Here is an 18,769-nt window from a genome sequence, read left to right on the forward strand (position 1 = left end):
CAAGCACAAATTTGTGATACCACGATTGCACTGTGATACTGTTGATGTAAAGGCCTACTCCCAGCTTCGTGTTGAAAAAGTATCTGACATTAACCAAATTGTTTGCAAAGCTGAAACCAACTCATGAGAGCAAAGATAAGAGTTTAGCCTTCTTGTATTTGTTTGGTTCTTCAAACACACAGCTTTTTCATGAGATGGTTCGTGCTGCAGGTTTTGTGATGGGTAAGAACCATTTTGATAATGTTCATGGCATTGTGAAAAAGCCCATCCCAATACATTTAATGAAATTTTCGTGTTCTGAAATGAACAAAGACAAAACCCTCGGGCATATATCAAAGCTGATTTGTCCCATGTAGCTAAATGAGATTGTGTTTTGTCAAATCTTGTTCCAATCATTTATTTATTGTTTAATAGTTGTTATGCCTGTTTAGATTATAATAGTTAAAAACTTATTAGACCAAGTTGTTTTTAATGAAACCTGCAGAAAATTGTATTTAAGAAGCACTTCTAAGGAAGATAAAGAAGTCAAAGATATTCTTAAAAATGCATTTTCTGTATTACATGTTATGGAGGCAGTTTTGTTTGCTTATTCATTTGTACTGTCCTGCCTATGGTTTTCTGTGTTTTTCTTCTGCATCATCTTTTCTGTTTAAGGCTGCCGTGTGTGCTTGTTTATTAATTCAAGTAGAAAATTGTTAAGACTTGTTATGGTATATTGTAAAGGTTTGGCGTAGAATAATGATGAGTTCTGCAGTGATCCTTTAAAACTGTCTCTCTAATGGTTTCGGTCTTTAAGATCTCTTTAGAATTCCACTATTTTAGTTAAAGACTAAAGTTTCTTCAGATGCATAGGAATTCAGGCATTCAGGAATTATGAATCCTGTTTAGTAGGATGGGGGCTAGATTGGCTTTAAATGTTTTTTTACTTTCCTATTTATAGAATGAAAAATGTACGGCACTTCATTTTGCTGCCACTCAAGGAGCAACTGAGATTGTGAAGTTAATGATGTCATCCTATGCTGGTGAAGAATCCATTATTGATGCTGTTGATGGGAATAAGGAAACATTGCTTCACAGGTAGGAGACTGCTCTGCCACACTTCACTGGCATGATATTCTTACAGCATCCAGTAACACATTATAAAGTATACTTGGGAACACCCTTCCACATGTGTTGGAACTCTATGGGATAAGAGATGGTTTTAGTACTATATGAAAGTGTCTGCAATTTGGTCAGAATTTTAAAGATTTTGGAGCTGATACCAAAATCAAAACAGTGTGGTCTAGTTACCTTGGTACCATGTCAAGGAATGGTTGCTAACAGTTTGTACTGAAAATTCACTCCAGTGAAGAATAAGGAAGTGAACAAGTCTATGGATTTGTTAACAGCTTCTGAGGTTGTGGAACAAGTGTCCTCATCTAGTATGGCTTATGTCCTCCAGAAAATAAGTGTAAAAGAATGTCAACAGTTTAAAAAAATAAAAACTTTTTTTTTTTTCCAAAAAGAAATATTTTATACCTGCTCAAGTACAAGTAGATGTTGGTACACTTCCCTATGATTGCAAAGTTGTAGATGGCGTTTTGGTACATAATAACCTTCTAGACTTACAGTCTTTACCAGTCTATTTTAAACCAGAGCACCAAACTGTGGAAGATTTTCCTCAGTCATCTTCAGCAGAAAGGCACATATTTAAATGTGATGGCTACCAGCTCTGTGGAAGATAATATATTTCTCCATCTGCACATTTTTGCAGTTGCATTGTATTTAAGTAAAGCGTGATAATTTTACAGTGTTATTCTATGATGAGTTTTACAATATGAATTGGTAGAAAGTTGGAAGCAGTAGGATCATAGACTTACAGAATGTCCTGAGTTAGAAAGGACCCACAAGGATCATCAAGTCCAACTCCTGGCAACAGGACTACCCAAAAATCAGACCATGTGTCTGAGAGCATTGTCCAAATGTCTCTTGAACTCCAGGAGGTCCAGTGCCATGACCATGTCCTTGAGGAGCCCATCCCAGTGCCCAACCACCCTCTCAGTGAAGAACCTTTCCCTAACCTTTCCCTGACCCTCCCCTGTCCCAGCTCCATGCCATTCCCTTGGGTCCTGTCACTGTCCCCAGAGAGCAGAGCTCAGTGCCTGCCCCTCCACTCCCCTCATGAGGAAGCATGATAGTAGAGATGATTGGTCTTTGGAACATGGTATAAAGTAAAATGATTACAAGATAATTGAAGAAATTAAAAGGGGTGCGTGTTGTAAAGTTAAGATAAGGCTTGAGTACATTTGGAAATGTAACTGTAATAGAACGTTACTGAAGACAAAGTGATGACAGCATGCCAAAGAAAATTGTGCAGACCCAATAGAGCCGTACTACTTAATACATAACTGGGTCTCATATCCATGGAAGTGATTGTCCTGGAAAAACCTTTGGACCAAAAAGAATGGAATGACACTTTTTTGCTCCCTGTGTCTGTGAAAGAGGGGAAAAATACAGTATCAAGAATCATTCGAAAGTAGAAACTCACCCAAATCTCTCTGAATATAAATAAACTGAATTAGAGCATTAACTTTTTGAGAAGTGAAGGATACATAAAGCATAGGCTGGATGTGATCCATTCACATTTCTACTGTTATTTTCCATCTACATATTTTTATAAAACTTCACTCTGTGTTTGGGCACCTTGGAATTTGTTTTGGATGTGTGTGAGGCACTCAGTATTTGTGCCTGGCTTGAGTTCTGCTATAGATAATGGAGGCATGTCGACTTATTTGGAACCATGATACATATTTTCAAATATGTCTTTTGGGTAATTGGTTCTATCTATAGTACACCCTGTGTTATTAGCTCTTATAATGTTAAGGGAAGTGTTATCTTTGAGATACACAGCTTTGGAATCGTCCCTCTGTGTTGCCCACAGAGTAAAAATATTTCACAGAGGTCTGACTTCTGAAAGCATATAGAATGTGTGTATTAACTGTTCTATACTCTCTGCTTGTTTTGTTTTTTTTTTAACTAACACATAATTCAGTGTCTTCTCATAGAATAAAACCCGAGAATGTTTCATGCATATAGGCAACTCTAATATATTTTTGTAATGTAACCACCATTTATGTTGGGTTTTGTATAACCTTTTTTTTTTTTTTTCTTATTTTTTCAAGTAGACTTGCCTGCCATAGTCAGAATACATTTTAGCTGAGCCATTTCAATTTTAACCACTACTCCAGCATTTTTAAACTAAATATATAGCAAAAACTTTGAGGATCAGATGGATGGAATGAATTTCATGTTCTAGATCTGCATGTAATGATTCAAATCCAAAGCTGATGGAATTATATTTTGACCTTGTGTGGTATAGAGAAAGATCTGGCTTATGAAATTAAGCTATTTCTGTTAAAAATCAGTAGCAAAATGCCCGTTCATCTACCAATGAGGTGTTTGTTTCGCATAGTGAGTTTTCAGGGCATTAATTGAACTGTTAAAAAATGAAACCCCATGGCAAAAAAGGAAATACCTTTTTAAAATATAATGTAGTAAGGGTATTTCTGTCTCTTTATTAAAAATATATATGTATATTTGAAAATATTAGAAAATAGAGCTACTAACAGTTTGAAAATTCATGCGCCATTCTAATGTTACTCTAATTTTGCATTTTTTTCTCCACAGGACGGCCTTGTTTGATCATTATGAACTGGCAGAATATTTGATTTCGATGGTAAATATTTAATGAAGTGATATGTTTATAGAGATTATTACTATCTGTTACTACAGGTCTGCATAGAGAAATTCATAAAGGAGAATGTTTTCTTAGCTATAGGTTTTATATATATATATATACTTCATAAGACATACTTGACATTAAAGTACAGTGGTAGTTAAGGCTCTGTAATAGTAATCCACAGTTACAGAGAATGAAAGCTTGCATTTTAATTTCCATTTTGCTTACTTAGAAAAGTTTCATAAACATCTTTTACCAGATATGACAGACTGGTTCAGGCATCTTCACTTTTATGATATGAAATACAAAATAAAAGCTGAACATGCATTAAATTTAATCCGATTTCTTCAGAAATAAATCCTTGTCTAATATATGCACATATCATTCTTCTGGGATCACAAAGCCATGTATCAAAGCTTGTGTGTGCATGATCTAGAAATGCCTTTTACTCTGAGTAGCTTGGTTATATTTCTTCACAGAGTAACTTCAGGGGAGAAAGAGGAAAAAAAGTAACTGGGGATGCTGCTGGCAGTGCTCCAGGTGTCCATTAATACAAATTAAGCTAAGGCTTATAAAACCATGATATGCCACACTCTGTTTGCTGAGGAAACTTTCAGAAGTCAGTAGACTTTCCCATTTTATGACTGCTAAGAATTTTTTACTTCATTTCTTGGTAATTACATTAAGAGCAATTCTCTTCTGCGTATAGTTTTGCTTTTCCCAAGATTCTCTTAAAGGGGTTTGATTTAGTTAGAAATAGATGTTGTGCTTATTTTCAATCCAGATGTGAAATGGTGAGGTTTGACTGCTGAAACCTGGCTGACAAAACAACCTGTCTACAGAGATTATTACCTGAGAAATACAGGCACATGTTTTCACATGTGGCGGTTTGTGTGCACAAGGTATTAGAGGGAAAATCTTTCACACTGCTAAGAACACACATTTGCTGAAAACAAAGTTAAATTCCTTGTGTCATTTTGACTATTTTGGCCTCTTTTATAGAATACATGCTGAGGGTTTGTTTGGCTTTCCGTATAGAATATAACGATGTAGAAGCTGTAGGACTGTTTTCATTTGTCTTTCTGGGAATGGATCAAAATATTCTACTCAAGATTAGTAGGGTGCAGCACATGCAACCTGTGTTACCTGCTGATTGAACTCCTGGTGAGATCACTAAGTATCTTCTATGCTGTTTTATACATGAGAATAAAAAAGAAAAGGTGGAGTGATTTTTACTGCTCAAAACGAATACCACATTCCAGGTCAGAATGGCTTTCTGGTTTTAATAAAGAACAAAGTTTATACATGTTATGCATTAAATATCCACATTTGTTGCAAATTGACTTATATTGCTTACTTTCTTTATATTATTTTTGGTAATTTTTGTGTTTGAAAATAAAAATCATTGTAAACTAAGTGTTAAATGTAGCTCTTGTAGGTAGAAAGGATAAGATTATCTATACTAAACAAAATTGTCCAGACACACAATGTATACTGTTTTCATTTAAATGCCAGTTTTATTTTGGAAGTTGTAGGTCAGTATGCTATGCAAAAATCAGAATCCAAATCTGTAGATATTTCTTCCACAGTCTTTTGTTATTTTGCATTTGGCTTCTACAAACCATGGCAATGAGTAAAAGACCGTGTTTCAGTGACCTGGTTTGGAATAGCTGAAGACTCACTGCAGCCTTAGCAAAAGGGAAAGACAGAAACCTACGTCAGTGTTTTAACATTTAAACGTTACAAACTTTATAGCTTTACAAAATTGGCACATATAAATTGCTTTACAAATTAAACATTTTAAGCACAGTGACTTTAACAGCAATGTCAAAATGACCGTTGTCACATATGACAATTAGGTGCACAGTATCTGGTCAGTGCATGCACGTGGCATGATTGTATTTGCAAGTTATGTACACAATTATAAAAAAAAATTAAGACATGAGAATCAGAAAGTTCATTTAGATCATTAGCTTTTTTGCCTGTGTATTGCCTGTGCACTATACAATTGAGCATTGAGATGTCTGTTGTTTCCTGAGTTTAATTCCTTTAAAGATTGTTTCTTTTCGTAGACTTTGTTGAAATGTGCTTAGTCAAAGTAAATGAGCAGTGCTATTACACATTTTTTTGCTTTTTTTTGAACTTCCCTTTTCCCCTTTTTTTATCTTAATTTTCACCAAATGGAACATATTAAATTGCTGTAAATACTAATTGATATTCACAGTTTTAAATGTAATATTTATATGTACCTTAATTTCTTTTTAATTAATAGATACTAATTTACATGCCAAAGTAAAAGGAGTTCAGAAGCTAAATTTACAAGTTGTTAATTCATCTGTATTGTAAATATGGTAAACGTATGTGGTAGTATGTAAGTTACTCCGTATCATGATAAATACAGGATGAATGCTGCTGAACTTGTTTTGTTGAGAGCTGAACAACAGAGTGAAGGTGATTATAAGATTGTGTTATTGACTGGAAGTTGGTGTCTGTGTATTCACTGAAATGAATGAGCCATTTGGATAAACAGGTCTCTGTTTGTTCCTTTGATCAATAAGAACATTTTTCAGAGTTTGTCAGACCTTGTAGAAAGGTGACTGGTGAAAAGGTCCTGCATGTGTTACTCTCAAACATTTCATCAACATACATTGAAAGCTTCCTGTTCTCTGTTGATAAAGTAAACATAGTGCATTTATTACATGCTTCTTATTACTATATTACAGGTTTTACTATCCTAGAAATTAAATATTGATCATTATCATTATTAGTACTCTGTCAAATTTGGACTGGACCCAAAGATTATTCACGTTAATATAAAAACTCCAATTGATTTTTTTTTTCAATGATCTTTGGATAACTTCTGAAATAGATTTTTTTTTTGCATGCTTTGTTCACCCCATCCAATTTAACTTGCAACTCAATACCTAGAAAAACTGTATCTACAGCATTATAAAATATATACCTCATTATTTCATTTACTTGTATCACCATACTCCCTTATTGGCAGGATTTTTTAGATAGATATGTTTATGCTCATAACATTTTACTGATATGACCATAGGTCACCATAGTGACCACACTTCCCTGCCATTATGCACCTTGTGCAAAAATAGATAACATCAACATTGTGCTTTTGCTAGAATATCTCATTCCAGTCCTTGTGCTTCACCCAAGGAAAAAGGTCATATCAAAAACCTTAAGTTTGGAGAATAAAAATGTGTCTGTTGTTGATACAGTTACTTTGGGATCAAAATTAACTTGGCTTACATAATTTATGATCAATAATAGAAAATGAAGGTAGATCAAGCTATACAGATCAAACTTTATATTCCTGGATGTATCAGTTCTTGATTAGTATTCATCTAGTATAGCACAGTAGTTCAGAAGGCTCTTGTTCTGCTAATTGCTTGATAGGTAAGAGAACATAATCAAAAGGGATGCAATTTTTGTATTTTTCCAGAGTTTTAAGTATTTTCAAGTTAAAATTATATATTTTAAGTATTCATATGCATGGGAAGGTATCCTATTAAAAGATTATGAGGTGTTAGTGCAGCATACTTAGAAGTAGGCATCTAAAGACAGACAGATAGATAGATGACTGTGTTGTGGCTGGTAGTTTGAAAACTTTTTTTATATATATAAATACATAATATGTTTATTGAATGTACTTATCTGGAACATGTGTAAGAATGCCTGTAGTTCTGCTATGCTTTTAAAGGGTAACACAATTTTAAAATTATATTTATTCATTATTCATGATAAACTTGAAATTCTTTATTGCAGGGAGCAAATATTGATAGTGTTGACATAGAAGGTCGATCCCCGCTTCTGTTGGCCACTTCCTGTGCATCATGGAAAATTGTGAATTTACTGCTCTCAAAAGGTACAAGAGAATATGTGCATATGATATACTTTTTTGGGCAGGTTCATACATGTGAAATCTCTACATTCAACTTTCCTCTCAATTTTAATGCAATACTTCAGCATACAGTCCAGACGTATCTGTGTTAAACAGCTAATCTGTGCTGGTGTTCCTGGAGGTAAAGGCAGAATTAGACTGATGATTTCACCCTTTTTCATACAGAATGGATAGGCTGTAGAAAAAAGTGTGGGCTATGTTTCATGTTTCTCAAGGCAGAGGTGGCACTGGCATCCCATCCCTCTATTCCTTAGCAGTTCACAAAGTAATAAGAACCGTGGAATAAATATGCCACTTACAAAAAATAGTGTTTCATACTAGAAATCAATCTTTAAGTGTTAAAGCTCATATTTCAAATATTACTTGTGATTTTATAGAATCACAGTTACCTTGACAATGTTTGAGCTATATTTTTCAATTGCTATACCTTTGGCGCAAGCTAATAATTGTTAGTGTATTTCTTCTTGTTAACGTTAACATAACTGTTAATAAACCTTATAATAAAAGTTTTAAAGTTGTATCAAGATCAAAAACTTTTATAAGACACTTTTTTTTTCATAACTGGCAAAAACTCCCATTTCCTGTTGCTTGCTTTATGTAGTATTTCTGTGAATTATTACTTAAATAGCTTTGCCAGATAAAATTGCTGTAATTTTGAAAATAGTGAAATGTTAAGACAGTATGATTACAGTGGGAATGGACTGTAAAACCCATACGAGAAGAGGGTGATCATCTGCATGTTTAAATTACCTCTTGATCTGTGGGTGCTCTGTATCTCTGAATATAAGGGCCCCATATAAATCTTAGTGCTTCAGTGAACTGCAAAATGCATATGCACTGAATAAATCTGAGTGTCACTACTTGGGGGGGGGGGGGAGCGTAAGTAAAATGATATAATGTTGACTTGAAATGATATTTGTAATTTTATGGATTTATTTTCAACATTTGTTCCTTTGCCTTAAACGTAGTCAGTTAGTGCCAGGGACCAGCAGTTTTGAAGTTGCTGGTATTTATTTCCGTATTTATCTAGGAGCAAATGTATCTTTAAAAGATCATCTTGGTCGGAATTTCTTGCATTTGACGGTGTTACAGCCCGGAGGATTACAGCATCTGAATGAGAAATTTCTGCAGGTACAGTAAGCATCAATTTATGCCTATGTTACCCTTACTAGAAAACATGAAGGAAGAACAACTACCTTTTTATTTCGGAATGTTGGTAAAAGTTTCTGGTGTTTTTTAAGTTGCCCAGTGTCACAGAAAATAGTTTGAACAGGTAGATATCTCTCATGAAAACTTTTCAAAGCAATAATACAGTTTTCTTATTGCCAGGCAAAGGAATAACATAATCCCATAAATTATTTTGCTGTTGGGGGATTGAATAGCTCAAGAGGTAGGCAATAAAATATAGAACTTTTCACTTCTACTTTCCCAGTTTGCATGCAGTAAAACTAGAGGACATGCTCTTATTCAGTCAAGCTCTAGGACTTAAATAGCTTACATTATATTCTGCAGGAATTTTCTGTGGACTGGACTGTAATGAAGTCTTGGATTTCCTTTTAAAAATGATTTAAAATACAGATTTGTATTTGGCTATGCTGAGATGAACTCATATTGACAGAACCCAAGCTTGCTTGAAAGAGTTAAAGTTGTTAGCCTCCAAAATTCTAGAAACAACCTTTTAAACATGAATCATGTATAACTGATCTTATGATGTTGGCTGCACTCTGTAAACAACTTTAATTAGTAGTGCAGAATGGATTTAATCTCCCTTTTCAGCAAATGTTGGGAATCAACTTCAAAGAAGAGTGATAACTCTTGCTTGTCTACATTGACTTTCTAATTATTGATCATACTAGTAATTCAGACAAAGAGTGGAGCAGGCTGAGGGAGTTGATTCTTGGTTTCTTTAAGAAAGGATATACATAGGATAGTGTTAGACAAGGTACAGAGAAAAACAAGGAAAGAGGAAGATGAGGAAAAAGAAATTGGGGTAACAAATTATATCACAAAACAGTGAGCTGATAGTTCCTGACAGCCAGAAGTTTTGCTGCTGAATAAAGACTATAGACTACCCTTGCTTTCTGTACAAGCCTTCTGTTAACATCAATGAGTATTGTGGTTGAATGGCAGCAAAGAAGAATCTCCTGTGTTAAACTTGTTCTATGGATGGATTGCAGTGAGGGCACAGGTTGGCAAGTTGCTGTGTTCTCTGAAGAGTAATTCTTTTTAAAAATGATGACCCACTAATCAGAAGATATTAAGTGCTCATTGTTACTACACTTATTTATTTCTTGTTTTTAGATACTGCCTTAAAAATATTAATGCAATTGTTAGGAACTGTTAAAAGCTGGAGCATCACTGATATAAATGTAATTCTGTGCTTTTGTTCTTTTGGGGGTAACAGATGGAACATATTAAAAATCTTGTAGTGGATGAAGATAATGAAGGATGCACTCCATTGCATTATGCATGCAGACAAGGTGTGGCCCTCTCTGTAAATAATTTACTCAGCCTCAATGTTTCCATTTATTCTAAGAGCAGGGACAAGAAGTCACCCTTACACTTTGCTGCCAGGTTAGTAGTACAGTCTAGGCTGTGGAATCAATGCCATTTTCCCATCCATATTTCTTTGACATTAATTTATATGTTTATCTTTCAAAGCTATGGACGCATCAATACATGTCAACGACTTATAAGAGATATGAAAGACACAAGACTTTTGAATGAAGGTGATAAGAAGGGAATGACTCCCCTTCATTTGGCAGCCCAGAATGGTCATGAGAAGGTAGTTCAGTTTCTTCTGAAGAGAGGGGCCCTTTTCCTCTGGTAAGTGATCAGATTTCTGTTCATTAAGGTAAAGAACCATCACCATACATTTTATGTCCAGTAACTGGGAAGCTAATACAATATAAATACAATATATAGTAATAAATAATATATACAAATATATACATGTATATAAAATAAAGTAAATTTATATAATATTTGTAAAACTAAGCTGATTGTATCTCCCTCCTGCCTCATGCATAGAACCAGGGCTACTAGTGCTGGCAAAACTGAGATTTCTCCAAATCCAACTGAGAGAAAAATATTGAATTTTTTAATGGAAAAAGTACTGTTTTGGAAATAAATTAGTCATGTCAGCTTCACTGATGTTCCCTTCATGTTCACTTATAGGTTTGGGTATGGGATCTCAGAACTGGTGGTTTGCAGGCAACTTGCCTTTCACTCTCAGTCTCAATTTCAGGTCAAAGATAGTCAAAGCAGCTCCACGTCCTGATGGGATTTTCAAAGTTCCCAGGCCCAAACCTGCAAAACCTGGTGTGAACCAAACCTGAAGCCAAAGCTAGTGAAAGTTTAGGTTCTTTAGAGTCCTGTTTACAGGGTATATTCTAGAGCTTTAACTTTCAAATGCTATGCTTCCAAATCCTTGGCAATCTGTACTGCATCTGCACCTTGGAGCTAGGGATCTAAGTGTTCTGAAGAGATTCTATACCAAACAGACCTGTCATACATTCAGTATTTATGACTGTGGAGGACCCACTAAGTGAACTGCTGTCAAGCTCTTTATTTCATGTTTCCTTAGCTGGACTAGACCACCTAGCTAGGATAGTGATGATGATTGATATATAATGTGTGTGCACAGGTTTGTGTTTGTGTATTTATTTAGGCTTAATTTAGACTTAAACTTAGCGTTTTTTGATGAAATGACCTGATAAGTTCTATGTGATTAAAGGCTCAATTTTGTTAAACTACAATGAAGTAATATTAATTGAAATAGATTTATGTGCTTACAATGATTTGTATATTACTGCCTTTAAATGCATGATTCTATAACACGGTCATGATCTGTGCCATCTCTGTTGCAGGTATTAGTAACAGAATATTGTAAATATTTGACTAATTTTCAAGGCACACCTAAGAAAATGGGTGCAATCCCCATTTATACGTGAATAGAGAGATGAAAGGAGAGAGGGGGACCAAAATACTTTTATTGTCTTGAACCTTTTACTTCGGAATGATGCATTTTTAATCACATAATAGTTGATGGAAGGCATGAACATTTCTACAGTAGTCATGCCAAAACAAAGATGTTTGAGTCAAAGAACAAGGCAATTACATTTATCTGAAATTTATGGAAGGCTTTTCCATTTCTAATTACTATTTTTGTATCTGCTGTATGTAAGTGATTATAAAGGCTGGACAGCCCTGCACCATGCTGCCTTTGGAGGATACACTCGCACAATGCAGATAATTTTGGATACTAATGTGAAGTGTACCGACAGAGTGGACGAAGAAGGGGTATGTGTTCACGTAATGTTGTTTGTCATCTGATACTTCTAGAGCAAATATCGGTGGTATACTATTAGTAGATTGTATTTCACTGTGCATTGCATATATAATATTCTGTTTTTTAAAGTCAGTTTATATTTCATTGCTGTTAAAGTTTATCACTTAGATTAGCATAATTAATGAAATTATTATCCAATTTTTATAAGTGGGATACAAAAACCAACCAAACAAACAAAAACAAATCAAAAAGTAATGAAAAACATAAAGTGCTGAGTATGTTGGACTTGTCTCTCTTGCCCCCTTTACAGTGCAACAGTATTTTAATAATATAATACAAGCATCGGTAATTTAAATTTAAAAAGCTCATACAGATTAAAAGAAATCCAACATCAAATAATACTCATTAACATAATGTTTGAAATCCACCTGTTCTGCACAGCCGTATGCAACAAATACATCTTCTGTCTTGTTCTGAACTTTGGACAAATCTTTTGGGTAAAGACAGAACGTAGTTCCTGGATTGAAGATTTCTGTATGAACCTGCCTAACAGTTTTCCATCAGAAAACACGGGGTGATCATTTTAAAGAACTGTTCAGTTGTCAACACAGAAGATGTTGCTAATTTCTCAGAGAAATGATGATGAAGACATTCAGAACTAGTAGTTTAGGAAAAACTGTTGCCTAGAAATCAATCAGAAGCCAATGTTTAGTTTATAATTTCCCTCAGGAAAATATGGGTCACTTGGGAAGGCTTTCAAATGTCAATTTCAGTGTCACTTGATTCCTAAACCACTCGTTGCCCTACTTTTATGAAAATAACAAAGAAAAAAAGGTTTCTCTTAAAAAGCTCTGCCTACAGATTTGTTTATATGAGCACATCTGGATATAATTGAACGCTTCTTTTCCTGATCGTCAAATGCAGGCTTTTTGTGTCTGGCGATACTGTCATTTTTACCTATCTGTGACTCACTGTTTTTTAGCTACAAAACTAAAAGATATTGACAAATTGGCCTTTCTTACCTACAATTGAGTTTCCTCTTCAAATGTAATGAACTATTCTGACCGTAGACGTAGAATGAAGAACTTGTCTATAATTTCTCTGTGACAAGATTCTACTTGTTAATATTGCCAGTAAAAGCATTTAGGACTTGTAACTGAGAGTATCATGTGGCTTTTCAGTGTGGGAAAGGGACTGAAATGCATAATTATTTTTTTAAAGAGTCTCATGATTGCATTTCCGTCCTACTTTTCTGTACAGAACACAGCTTTGCACCTAGCTGCAAAAGAAGGACATGCAAAAGCAGTAAGGTTACTTCTTGACTATGGTGCAAAAATTCTGTTGAACAAAGCAGTGGCTTCTTTTTTCCATGAAGCAATACACAATAGGAGGAAAGACGTAGTATCAGCTGTAATCTTGCACAAAAGGTAAAGTACACAGAAAATGCTTTTGGGTTTTATTTTCCTTTTTTTTTTTTTTTTTAAATTGAGATTGATTAAGTTTTGAAAACCTGTGGTTTAATAAGTAGGACTGAGTTCTTATATTAAACTTCCAGAGATTGTGTTGTGGTCTAGTTATAGACAATCAAAAATAGCATAACTGTAATAAACATCAGGTATGTGGCATATTCTTTTCCATATTAGACTGTGTATTCAGATTCTGGAAAAAACAAAACAAAAACAACAAAACAACAACAATAAAAGCCAAATGTAGAAACCATGAGAAATAAGTAATCCGTCCCATGTCATCTCTCTACATATATACATAATTTTGGCCTTTCACAATATGTTTCAATACCTACAGACTTTTATTCAAAATGTAAGCACAATACCATTCAAGGGAATTAATTTTAAAATGTTGTTTTAAATATGTTGCAAAATTTTAAAAATGTGGCAATTGAACTGCAATTTATAATATTTTATATTAAAATATAGTCAAGTTCCACTTTAGGAGCAAAAATATTGCACCACTGCTAGATGAGTACATTTTTTGGTAAGAGTTACAGGAGCACTGTCAGTATTTAACTGTATTTATGATCACTCATCTAATCTTGCAACCTGAGATTTCAGCTTTAGTTTGTTTCCTGTGGAGTACAAAGAAGGATGCTTATTCTTGAGAACGTTTTAGTGTAGTTGAAACATTTCTGTTTAATTGATAACAGAATTAGATATGATGGAAGCATCCAAAATGTTACTCAATTACAGCTGATTTTCCATTTGATGGTATGTAAACTTAGTACATATTGTGATTTGCAAGATAATATCTAAAATAAAACTCAAATAATCTGAAACTAGTTTAACTGAAAAGTAACCCATTCCTTTTTGATTATTTGAATTCATTTTTGCAGATGGGAAGAAGCTGTTCTGACATTCTCTCACTATTCTAATGCCAATAAGTGTCCTTTGCTGGAAATGGTTGAGTATCTTCCTGATTCCTTTAAAGTACGTTCACTGCAAATATTAAAAACATAACTACAGCAAAAAGCCCCTTTGGTTACATTGCATCATTTGCCGTTGTTTTTCTAATGCCATCCTCACTACCATGGATTATTATAAAATAGGAACAACATGAATTCATACATTGATTTATTTTTATTGTCCTACATGTAAACTCTGAAGTTTTATGTATTCATAACATAAAACATATATCTACCATATAACCTGACTGAGTAAGCACTCCCATTAGATGACTGCCATATTTGAAGGCCATTTTCTTTAGCTACAAATGTTTTCTGTTCATTCTGATAAACATTATCTGTATCACCTTCATTCACTTTTCTGTTCATCTTCAAAGCTGGTTTTGGACAACTGCATAATTGAGTCTTCAGAGGAAAAGACAAGTCGAGATTTCTATGTAAGTGGACAAAAAAAATTTATGAAGACAGTACATTTTATGGTCTTAGAATGGAATATGTCATAATGTCCCTGGCAGTGCATTATCTGGATAATGGTTAATTTAGAAAATCAACAGCTTGCCTTTTAGCTACTAATATTAATAATTTTACATATTTTCTGTAGTTACATAAGTGTCCTGATATAAATTCAAATTGACTAATATTTTAACTTCATTCATGAACAATTCTTTGTTACCAATAACTAAATTTGGATTTATGCTTTTAATATGTATTTGTTAAAAAATTGTCTGTATTAGGAAGACTTTTTAAAGTCACTTCATCAGATACTAGCAATCTTCAACCATTAGTCTTTGTTTTTACTGCAAAGACAGTAATTCTCTTTATGTTTGTAAGTAAAAAAAAAAAATTTTTTTTACTTGAAAGCTAGAGAAGTAGACAATACATATATTTTAATGTTTGTCAAGTTCATATTGATACAGCATGTTTGTAGAAGAATATAAGATCTTAACAGAAAACATGGGTGACTGATCTTGTTTTATCCTTTGGGCTGCAAATGGCTTTGAAGCTCAGTTTCTGTAATCTTCATGCTTATGCATTTTAGCAAGTATAACATCAAACCTGAGCAAACTATTGACTTTAACCTTGTTGTGTAAATTCTTACAATCAAGCTGAGTGTCAGAGGTTATGGATATTACAAAAGAACAGTGACAGAAACATTAATATCTATTAATGTATATGAAATGCATGCCGGTCATAAGAAATACAATTGTCATGAATAATTCCAAGTTGAATACATTTCTTTTTCTGTAAATTCTTGTCCAAAATCTTAAGCAGTAGATTGCTTCCACAATGCTGAAGAGGCATGAATGTTCTACAGTTATGTTATCTTTAAAACCATATTGAAAAAAAAATTATGATTTACTACATTAACAGAAAACTTGTGAATTTTCTGCTACTAAACATTTTCTATATATTGTATTATCAATGCCATATAACTTTAAAATACAATATTTTCTTCAAAGTCAGCATAAAAAATGAATTATAGATATGAGAATGACCTTTTTAAGCTATAATATTTTAAGAATTTTTTTTTTTTACAGTTTAAAATGACATTATTACAAGCTTACATCTTGCAATCATACATTGTATTTTGATGGCATGTGTTCACACTGAGTGACTAATTATTAGTAAACAGTGTTCTAATTACTTTGACACAATATTCCTTTTTTTTTTTCTCTAAAGGATTAGTATTTTAAAATTTAGCACATTATCTCAGTCTTAGACTATGAGTTTTATCATATTCAAGTGCTGGTGTATGTTTATTATTCAGATTGAATATAACTTCAGATATCTTCAGTGTCCTCTGACACTTAACAAGAAACAAAAGGATGGTGAAGATATTTTCTATGAACCACTTGCCATTTTAAATGTAAGTTTTTTATTTTACTTTGACATAATTCCATGCTGTCTTGTTTGAGCTAAAATCAAGTGTTTTATATTTTTATCATAATATTTCATCTCCAAAGGTCCTAATTGTATATTTAAAGTATATTGTAATAAAGTATGAGCTAAACTTCATATAGTCTAAATAATAAATAACTATTCTTAGATTAGATATAAATTCTTGGTTTATTTAAACAGCTGTGTGGGTTTCAAGAGAATATGCTGTAAATACAGGTAGTACATTAAGGAAAACTGTTCTCCAGTCCCTGTAGTGACCATGTTCAGGAATATAAGACATTAAAAAACCTGACAAAGATGACTTTTTTGTATGCTAACTGGAAAAAAAATCTGTGCTTAAAGCAAATTTTACTGTTCTCACACACTGCGAGTCTGTTCTCTCTGTCTTCGGCAGAAAACATTTACAGAACAATCTTGCGGGCTATATTTGATTTCTTTTTGGACTTCCTGTTGGCAACTAGATTTGGTATACTTTTGAAGAATAAATTATTTTCTAATTAAACGTAACTAGAAAATCATGGTCATTTCACATCTATGGCAAAATGTTTACTCCTGAAACATCATATCATTATCAGTCCGTCTCTGTAGAGTTTTTTTGTTTTTTTGTTTTTTTTTTTTAAGCTTGAAATAGACCTGTTAGCCTATTCTAACAAGCTACAGGAGAGAAAGAGAATGGCTCAGTAGGCCATTCTCTTATATATAAGAAGAAGAATTGTAATAGCTTTGGACAAAAGTGAATAAATAAAAGAACTTTGCAATATTTTACAAACACTGTGGTTTTCATTAGGCTAATATTCAGGCTAAGAAGGTGGTCTAGCCTGTTTTTAAGTGCTTTACTCATCTAGAAGAGACAAACTGGATCCTTGCACTTTCTTGTTTTGTAGGCCATGGTACGTCACAATCGCATGGAGCTACTTAGTCATCCTGTGTGCAAAGAATATTTGCTTATGAAATGGTAGGTGTATTTTAATGTACATAAGATACAATATTGCATGTCAGGATGAAGGCTATTGTACCTGAGAGCTGTTTAGTAAAGTACACATACTACTATGACGTTACTGAAGCAAATGTATTTGCACAACACACTCATAACCGTAGTTAGATTATGCTAATGTGGTTTAGTACTTAGTAGTGATTCTTTGATGCATACAAAAAAAAAAAAAGCTATCTTTTTTTTTTTTTTAATATATAGTAGTATCACTGAGTTAAAAAGAAAAGGAACATTTGAGAATGACTGATACACTTTTTTCCTCACAAAGCTCAGTGATTCATCCTGAAAGGGTGTTTGAAAAATGCTTGTTTCCTCATCATTAGAACATTGTTGACTATTAAATTTAAATGCAGGCTCTTATAAATTTGTAAAGTGTTGTAACTGTGAACATTTTTACTTTCAAGGATGGCCTATGGGTTTCGAGCACATCTGATGAATTTAGGCATATATTCTCTTGGTCTCATCCCATTGACTCTTCTGGTCACCCATATACAGCCAGGAAGACCTCTGAATGGAACAGAAATCTATGAAGCAAGACCATTAGAATATGAGGTACTGAGTTTTCATACTATTTAGAATATGTTTAGGATTTTTATAGCAAGAAGATGTGATTATTTCTATTTTTTTCTAGAGTTATTTGTGATTTAGCAACTCTGAATAGAATTGTTTATTTTTAAACATTCAACAACAACTTCTGTAAATAAATTTCAATTTACATTTCTTATTTTCAATGTCTTTTCTGAAAACTTCATGTCTGCTACATGGCTATATCAGTCTCTTCCCTGAAGTGAACATTTCTTTAACACTGAAGAAAAAGGATTAACATGTCTAATCATGAAAAGACAGAAAATAGTGGATTTTTTAGATTTTTATATCCTTTTAATTTTCAGCAAAAATAATTGGATATTGCTTATTTTAAGTTTAAGTCATATAAATAGTTGTCAATAATAAAGTGTTTTTGAGTATTCAAATACAGCTTTCTTCGCCTTTGTTATGCATTGCAGGCCCAGTATTTCTTCAGTAGATTCATAAACTGTGTGGCCAAGAGGAAACAGTTTTTTCTAGTCTGTATGTAGCTACTTTATGTACAATAATAGTAACAAATGTAACAGCAGAATTTAGCATATATGAACAAAAAACTTTCCAAAAAACTTTTGAGTGTATTGGCTGGTTCCTTGTGTGAAAACTTAAAATAAATAAATTTAAAAAAAGAAGTGTGCCAAAATGTGAATGGCATACCCTTGTTTTGGAATTATGATATCTCAAAAGGAAAAACATGACTAGGTAACAATGTAAATATGCATCATGTTGACTTTTGAATCTTTATCTGTAAGTCAAAACTACAGTAGATGTAGGGATACTCTAATAATTTGTGAATATTGATCTTATTCATGATACGCATTGGATGAAAATGGTGCTTTAGGTGGGGCTGTAAGGAAAACAGGCCAGGGTGAATTCTCTCTTGGGATAAACCTGTCCTCTAGAGATACTTTGGGGTTGTTAGGAGATAGAAAAGAACTTTTTTCAGAAGCTGG

General features: G+C 33.4%; 1 protein-coding gene across 4 annotated transcripts in view; it reads left to right on the plus strand.

Moving 5' to 3' along the window:
- TRPA1 (transient receptor potential cation channel subfamily A member 1) overlaps positions 1–18,769 on the plus strand; it is a 47,016-nt gene that overhangs the window by 16,509 nt on the left and 11,738 nt on the right. For 3 of the 4 annotated variants that reach the window (XM_083823853.1, XM_083823855.1, XM_083823852.1), the window contains 13 exons: positions 941–1,077; positions 3,667–3,715; positions 7,502–7,601; positions 8,668–8,768; positions 10,042–10,211; positions 10,299–10,463; positions 11,825–11,939; positions 13,189–13,355; positions 14,276–14,369; positions 14,722–14,781; positions 16,113–16,211; positions 17,128–17,198; positions 17,639–17,786. In XM_083823853.1, coding sequence (XP_083679979.1) covers positions 941–1,077; positions 3,667–3,715; positions 7,502–7,601; positions 8,668–8,768; positions 10,042–10,211; positions 10,299–10,463; positions 11,825–11,939; positions 13,189–13,355; positions 14,276–14,369; positions 14,722–14,781; positions 16,113–16,211; positions 17,128–17,198; positions 17,639–17,786 — 1,476 coding nt within the window. The remainder of the gene's footprint in view (positions 1–940; positions 1,078–3,666; positions 3,716–7,501; positions 7,602–8,667; positions 8,769–10,041; positions 10,212–10,298; positions 10,464–11,824; positions 11,940–13,188; positions 13,356–14,275; positions 14,370–14,721; positions 14,782–16,112; positions 16,212–17,127; positions 17,199–17,638; positions 17,787–18,769) is intronic. The other variant, XM_083823854.1, reaches the window with a different exon arrangement.

This window comes from Anser anser, assembly GCF_964211835.1.
Source record: "Anser anser genome assembly, chromosome: 2".
Taxonomy (NCBI): Eukaryota; Metazoa; Chordata; class Aves; order Anseriformes; family Anatidae; genus Anser; species Anser anser.